The sequence below is a fragment of the Ctenopharyngodon idella genome, chromosome 7 (genome assembly GCF_019924925.1).
Source record: "Ctenopharyngodon idella isolate HZGC_01 chromosome 7, HZGC01, whole genome shotgun sequence".
NCBI classification, from domain to species: domain Eukaryota; kingdom Metazoa; phylum Chordata; class Actinopteri; order Cypriniformes; family Xenocyprididae; genus Ctenopharyngodon; species Ctenopharyngodon idella.
In genome coordinates, this window is record NC_067226.1 from 13,696,897 (window position 1) to 13,705,324 (window position 8,428).

At 38.5% G+C, this 8,428-nt stretch overlaps 1 protein-coding gene across 1 annotated transcript; it reads right to left on the reverse strand.

Moving 5' to 3' along the window:
• Nucleotides 1-1,695: 1,695 nt before the first annotated feature.
• Nucleotides 1,696-7,786, reverse strand: insig1 (insulin induced gene 1). The gene is made up of 6 exons (XM_051899341.1): nt 7,565-7,786; nt 7,079-7,418; nt 6,301-6,425; nt 5,676-5,842; nt 5,313-5,412; nt 1,696-3,432 (listed from the first exon to the last, which is right to left on the reverse strand). Exons 2-6 carry the CDS (start codon nt 7,410-7,412, stop codon nt 3,403-3,405), a joined length of 756 nt encoding a protein of 251 aa, XP_051755301.1. The 5' UTR covers nt 7,413-7,418; nt 7,565-7,786; the 3' UTR covers nt 1,696-3,402.
• Between the last annotated feature and the right edge of the window lie 642 nt (nt 7,787-8,428).

Consider the following 8,428-nt stretch of genomic DNA (forward strand, 5'->3'; position numbering starts at 1 on the left):
TTTTACTTTCTGAAGCAATCTCCAGTCTTAGATCAAATTAAGTTGTTTAAGTGAAGGAATACTTCCAGAGTTTCATACAAAAATAACTGGGTTGATCATGTTAAACAAGTCACATCATCCGGGTTTAAGGTTATAGCTTGCAGTTAGACGTGCCGGTATACTGTAATACGATATATCACGATAATGAACATGCACAATATTGTTATCGTGGTCACTTCAAATTACCGTGAATAATTTTATTACATGTTATTCATGTTTTTATTATGCATTTTAAGAATACTTTTCCCATCGACCATTTAAAATGCACAACATGGCTGTATGCTGCGTCAAAGAGGCACGCGCACTGATGTAAACAAGTTATCATGTAAGTCTAAATAAACTGTTTTAAAGACTGACACGTTTATTGTAATGTTCAAATAAGTTTAATTTCTTGTCAAAAGGGCGGGGATTTATATGACGTCGCCCTCTAAATGTAGGCCTAGATACGATGGCTGGATTGCATTTACATTACACTGAGATCCAATGACAATGCACCTTTGACTAGGCTACCTCTGGACCAGGACAAGCTGATCGAATAATATTCTGATCAGAAGCGCGTTTACACTCGTCCTTTCAATGTGGATCTGGATACAGGTCTCATGTTAATGCCAAATGTAAACGCAGCCTTAGACCAGTTAACTTTAACCGAATACCCTGTGCTAAAAGATTGACACACTGTTATTTCAAGTTCAGGACACTTCGCCATGAAGCGCCATTGCGTTCTATGCAGTCAGGATTCATCCTTTTAAACGTTTCTTTAACATGCAGTTGGGCAGCTCTGTTTGCTCTTGACTTTGAAAGGAAGACAATGTGGTAGGTCAAACAGTGATGCGAAATAGATGGCTGTTTTTTAAAAATGTTTTAGTGAAAGTTGCAGTTGCAAATAGATTATCTCAGAATATAAATGAAAGGGTGGGTAAAGGATTATCAAGTACGTGCATTCACAGGCATAGACATGTACAGTCAATCCTAATTGCTGGTATAAATAGATGAGGGGGTAGGGGAAATAAGTTCTCAGATGACGTCCAGACAGAAGAGAAGAGAATGAAAGCAGAGAGATAGTGAAGGGAGAAGGATTTATATGGACATGTTAATCAGTTTGATGACAGAAATCATATTATACATGGAAACAATACATTTTATTTAAAAAAGGTACTTAACATTCTGGTATAAATACCTAATTAGTAATGGTTCATATATAAAATCAGCTGCTCTGCTCAGTGGTGTGACTGTGAGGAACAGTGCAAAAAGCAACATTCAATGCACTTCTTAAAACAAGAACAGACATCTGGGCTAGAAGTTATTGGGTAACTTTAGTTTGACTTTTTGTGACCTAGATGTTTTGAAGATGAGAAATGAGCCTTTATGTGCCTCTTTTTTTAAAGCTATTTTACACATTGTATAAAACAAGGTTATACAATTTAAACCCATACCACTATTTATGACTCAAAATACTGTATAAAAGAAAATGTTTTATTTTAACATTTAATATTACAAACTGGTTCTGCCTGTTGTCTATGGTTGAATGTATAACCAGGTTAAAAACTCAATGAAGGAACATTAAACAGTTTGACGTACTAATGAATAAAATGCACATATGTTTTTTTTTTTTATGATTAGCACACAAGTCTCGAGAGTAAATGAAGAACTCAAAGATTGTTGTACAACACAATTTTATTGAATTTCATTCATCATTGACCCTAAAACAGTATAAATGAACCAAAGTGTTAAAGACACACATGCACACTCACTCCTCGAAACGCATTATTGCATTTCTCGCTCCCCTTTAAATAAAGCTTTCATTCAGTTTTACATCTCTCGTTCCCTGAAGCAGAGAGGTTCAGACAGAGCCTGTTACTCCTGAGAGCAACATTATATCATGGTTTTAAAACATTTCCCTCATGTTCTTCTTCTAACATTCTCAAAATACAGCACACAGCATTTTGCTTAAAATGATTTTTTTCCAACTTACTACTGCTAGTAAAGACACAGAACAACATGACATGGTTGTTGTTGTTTTCAGAACAGTGGAAATGGTCATTGGTATCATTTGCAAGATTATCTTTTGTGCGTGACTTCTTTTAAAAACGAGTTTGCAGTCATACTACACCTTCACATATACATAAAAACAATGTGTTTATTGCTGGTTTGTTCCTATACTGCATATGAGTTGTTTGGGGTACCTTAACATTGTAAAAAGTAATAAATATGAAAGAATACCAGGCTCAAAGAAAGTGATTGCACTTAATTTGCTAAGATCCCCAAACCTACACACTAGCCCGGTGATACCTCTCATATTAGCTATAGAAGCGGCTACAGGTGATAAGCAATACACAATAAATGAAGTACAAAGAAAAATAAAATAAAAATTACTGTACTGGAGAAGAAGTGACAAAAGCACTTAATTCTATAATACAAAGGCAATCACAGATTGCAAACCTTCGAGGCCTTTCAATCTTTTGATTTAGAAACCTTTAAATGGACTTCATTACACCATTTCAAATAATTTTATGAGTTTACATTAATAAAAATAGGCATCCTTAATGTTTTAACTAATGTTTGATTCTTATTTTCAAGGTGCCACTGCATTTTGCGATAACTAATGTTTCTAGTTTTACTTTTGGTCTGCGTTAGCAACAAAGTATGATAAAAACATGATCAATTCAGTCAATATACTATACTAACCAGTCGGCACAAATGTGATTGGCAAACCTTTCTGGTACTCATAGTAACACTCAAAGTGGTCAGTCTGTATATGGGAGTCTCGCAGTGCTGCAGGTGTTTTAAAAAATAAAACTACAACAAATCCTATATAGACAGTACACAGACCTCTTTGGATATTTTTAGGTATTTCGCACAGTCTTGAATTTTTTCCCTTTGATTTCTCTGTCAGTTCTTCAGCACAAAATAAAACACAAAAACTTCCATGCCACCTTTTTTCCCTGGTCTTATCCATAGGACCAGCACACACACTCATTTGTATACACAAAGTTTCACCAATTTTCACCTTCAGTGAAACTAGCTATGATTTTGTACAGTCCTATATTGGCAGTCCAGCAACCTGGTAATGAAACTTAAGTTTACCAGTAACACTACTGCAAGGAACTGTAACAATGACGACGCTGATGGAAGCAATGAATGCCAGGGGATTCTTTTGGCTTTTCGAAGGTGCTGTTCATGGCACACCGGTCCAGCTCAGACCAACCCGCTCTCTTATTTTCTTGTATCATTATAAAGAGGAGCAAAATTAAGAGCAGAAGTTATACTTGGACAGAAACCAGGGACACCCAATATAGAGTCTCAGTTTGCACGCCCTCTTTTTTGGCACTCTTCGAAGCTCATTTCATGACCTCTGACACCCGCTTAATCATTATGAGGCTTCTCAGTCGAGCCCTGTGGAGAAACAGACAGTCCGTTAGTAAAGAAAATATAGTGTTTGCACACCTAGAATAGCCAAAGAAATAAAAACAGCTTGATTTGCATTCTGTCCCTATTTTCATAGAATATAGAGACTGTATAGTGTGCAATACATGCAGCAACTGAATTAATATAGTTAAGTATTAGTCAGAGCAGGTGGGTTGCTTTCTAACTATTTAAATGTTCCAGCACCCCCAGTGTGCATTTAAAAAGGTGCTTTGGTTTTGTCACAAAGCTGAACCAGTCCTGTTAAAGCCCACTTGGCCCCTCAAAACTAGTATGCACTATATATGACAAGCACAAATTATACAAGGCTTGTGTGGGTGGGGGGCCCAGTAAAATATGATAGCCTCTCATAGGTCAACACTCTTTCAACATGCCTCACGGCAGCTGGCCAGCCTCCTAAGAAGAGCAATCTCTACAAGAACTAAATATTGCTATATTTAATCATCCGAACAGTGTTTAGTTTAGTGCATATGGTTTAAATGGTAATCATAATACAGTCTTCACAAATGCTTCAGTGGTGTGTTAGTACTAATACATAAATTTTAATTGGTCAAGAGTTATGTTCAGAAAATAGTCAGCTGAAGACATCACTACAAAATAGAGATGCACAGAAACTAAGGTTCTGGTTCAGTATATTCAGGTACATCAAGTATGGGAGTCCATTGCATCTCTCAACTGGCCACTTCATAAAGAAAGCTGAGAAAAATACCAGAAGAGAGCACTAATCCTAATTGGTCAAGCAAAATCAGCCGGTGCCAACTCAAAAACAAAAAACACCAAGTAACAACATGTAGAATGCACCACTTGGAGCCAGTAAAGCACTTTGTTTACCATCTCTCTGAACATTAGCATGAAAAACAAGGAGCGTAATCTGCTTTCACGCTCTTATTGAGAAAGAACGAGGTTATGTCAGCAAGACAAAGAGGCACAGCTGACTGAGAAGGCTTGGATGGCATGGCACAAACATGCCTCAGTCTACAATCAGCAACTAATTAAGATGTCCAGGCATGATGTTTCAGCCCAGGCACAAGATAGTGAGGGTGTCAACACAGCACTGGAAACTTAAAATGATCACTCTAAAGGATTGCACTTGATAGATTTTTTTTTTTTTTTTTTTACACATTTAACCTTACACATTTCTAATTAATTTAGGATTGTTGTAAGAAAATGCAGTAAGACAATGAAGTAGTCTACATCCTTAGTTTTCCCTGAGATCAGGTACGTTTCCAAATCAAACATATATTTTTATTCTGTAACACAACATCTATAAGAGTTACTAGGCAAAATGCCAACCACTCTTCAGCTAACTCATGGGTCCACAAAGAAATCCCATTCGGATAAAGTTCTGACCTTCATCAAATACAGTAACCAAAGATAAATTTGTCATTGTGCCGCCTTTTATAAATGTTAAAAACTTGGATCCTAACTACATCTGAATCAGTTTAGGAAATCACAGAGGCCTTTTGTTAACGACTGTATCTCCAATGTTGTTTACAAAACTAATCCTGTCTAATAGTGCTTAAGGTTGTATGTTAAATTGTATGTTAATGTTAAAACATTGAAATTTCTGTGTGTGATAACCTGGATCCAAGTCTGGTTATGGGAAGAACTAAGTGCTGTGAATAGCTGGACCATTCCAGGATACGAAGTTTCACTTTTGCTTCTGTGGGTGTGCCCCATTTAAGTTTCATTTCATAAGACAAACATATACACTGGCCTAATACAAAACACTCCAGGAAACTAAAGACAATACTTAAGTAATCTAACAGAGGTGCTGTACATGAACGATTTCATGGAACATGAAAGAGGAAAAAGGGTTGAAGCAGAAAATATGAGGAAATGTTTCTTACCATAGCTAGCTGTCGGCCGATATTCCCTACTGTCACTCCACCAGAGAAGAATATACAAGGCAGCCATGAACGTACATACAAGAAGTCTGGAGACGTATACCTGAGAAACAAAGAATAAAGCACTGAAACAACTAGCCAATAACCTTTAACAACTGTTAAATCCAATATATTAGAAAACAAATGACATACTGTATTCAGATTAAAACACTTACAAAAATATCATATCTGATGACTGAACATGTTCTACAACTGCAAATCTAAATATGGAAGCGAGTCTGTGACTCAGCCGTTACTTGGTAATAGATGACACATGACAAAATGTTTTCCACTGCAATCTCTCAATATGTGTCAGTCATAACTTACTGGTAGATGCCATTGTAGACCAGCAGCTGAGCAATGAGAGTGGCTAGAAGAGCAGTGGTCAGCCCTAAACCAAAGCCACTCCTGGAACGGTCAAACGTCCACCACAGGCCCAGAGACAGGGCAGCTAGAGTTAGTGAAAGCTGCACATTATTGGCAAAGTCCAGTTTCTGTGAGGTACTTTGAGTTAAGGAAATAGAAGTTAGTTCTATGTGAGCACTTTCCTTGGATTAATGTTAACGAATTTTTTTTGAGATTTATCAAGTGCTTACTGGTATTTAAAGGAATCTGTTCTCTTAGTTTAAGTACAGTAATAATACATATCTTTTTGACTTAAGGCTGGAATACAGTACACCACTTTTGCCTAGATTTTTGGGGGTTTTATTGTGTCTAGAGCGAAACTTGCAAGTATGGTTTTGCGTGATCATCGGTTGTTTAGTGTATGATGCCCAGTAAACCTTTACAAAGTCAGCAAGTGTATGATGCAGAGTGTTTTAAAACCCGTTTCAAAATCAGATTTTAAAAGTGATGTGGTGTATTCCAGCCTTAAACTCAAATCTCAAAACAGTTTAAAAGTTTTCAATATCCACAATTGCTACAGTTTCATGAATGGCACTGGGAAGGATACAGCACTGGCGTGATTGATGCCCACAAAGACAGCAATGCAGCGCATCACGCTTGCCCACTCCCGTTTAAACTTGTGTGGCTCTCCAAGATGGCGATCCAAACAGGGGTACAACAGACCAACCACAGCTGAGGAAAGAAAAAAAAAAACAATGCTTTAAATAACACTAATTCTCAAACAATGTAAGGGAGAAAAATAATCACATTTGATGCCTGAATCCAATTTAAAAGTTAATTTTGTTAAATTTAAATTTGTTTGACCAAATGTATAAATAGACTTTGGTTTTAAACTTAAATTGAATCACATAAAGTGCAAGTTCACAAATAGTCGTCTTTAAAGGGCATTTACTACTGAAAAGAATGTAGACTGTGTATCTGTCCACATCACCACTTTGTGGATTGTGAGGAATGCAGGAGGAGGAGTCGAGCGTGACCGAATTATTTATTAATTTATGTTGCACACGACTTCCGTGTTTCTCTTTTCGGCTAAGTGGCATGTTCGGCGTACCAGCCAATGGCGTGCCTCCCTCGCAGCTCACCCGTTCTGAGCGCAGCCAATAAAAAAGCACCACCCCAAGAATGAACCCAAATGCCCGGCTGTTTCCAGGGCAGTACTAACCGATAGCGACAAAGCCTAATGTCAACAAAACTGCCCCAACCACCAGTCAAGGGACTCTTACGTAATGTAAACACGATATCAAAAGGCCCACAGAATGCAGACCATTGTTGTCCTATCGACACATGTAAAACAATACATTCGAGCCCTACCGTTACTGACTTACCAGCAGCTGTGCCACAGCAGAGGGGAATCCACCAGGCGGAAGAAAACAGCGTGTCCAGCACTTCTTCTGGGAACAATGTAACATTTCTCTGGATCTGTAGTAAGTTTAACACCAAGGCGAGAACTACTCCAACGATAAACAATACAAGCCCCCGTCGAATTAAATTAGCTGACTGGAGGCTGTGCAGAGAGCCGTAAGCGTGGCTCAGCACTGAGGTTATGATGGACATCATTTCACCCGTTTTACAAACAATCCAGCTGGCGCTTGACAGGTCCTTCGTCTTTACACTGGTTGAACAGGAGCAGCTCCAACAGTGTTCCTCTAGTCTTGGCATTTGGCACTGTGAGAACCAAAAAGGTTATGAATGAGGAAAAAACGTTCAAAGAAACGTTATAATAATGGTGAAAGCCAAGCTGTTACGCTGCAAATACTTAAATAGCCCTAAACACAAACTGTTGTCTGGAAGTATATGCTATGAAAACCCACCTTGATCCTTAGGCAGTGTCTTCGTCTTAACCCCAACGCGACTGTGCCTTTTAAAACTATTTTGTAAAACGCGAGGCTAACAAAGGATGATTTCAGATGTGTTGCTTGGTCACATCATCTCTTGGCGATAAGCTGCTGCCTTTTTCTTTCCACAGTACAATACTGCTGCACGCGCGCTTCCTCTGCAGAAAACAAGCGCGGTCATGTCTGGTGAGTCGCGCTGGCCAATCAGAGATTGGCGGGCCATATGACGCGAACGCACGCCACCTCCCTCTCACGGACACGCGTTGTTGATGTTCACTGCCGTCAGCTGTTCGTTCGGTGGAATGGGTGTGTAAACGTGATGACAAAGAGTCATGCAAAGTTTTAAACTTCTGGATTGGTAAAAGGTTTAATGACCTTGCTTGGCCAAATCCTTTTTACTGAACAATACTGCACTGATGAGAGATTTTCTTGTTTTTCAATTTTAAGCGATATAGTCACCTGTTTACGCTAAAACAAAACTGCCTGTTGAGGAATGAAGTTGTTGGCTAATCTTTATAGACAAGAAAGCATTATGTGAATCTGAACACTCTTTTTTTGTGAATGAACAGGCCCTGTGAGCGCTTGAGATAATAAGGATTTGTAGGTTATACGTGACAGCGTGCAGTACGTGATGCGTGTGTGTTGGACGGTGTCCATGAGACTGAAAGGAGGGAATCGGGTCATGATGTGGGCTGTTCCCCCATAGTAAATAAGCTTGTACTCCTAGTACATTTATTGATTCAGAACAGAGTTCAGCCTGTCACCTGAGTGGAACCATTACTCACTAGATAAGATGGGTCAGTTTGCCCTTTGTCAAGAACAACTGTCAACAATTATAGG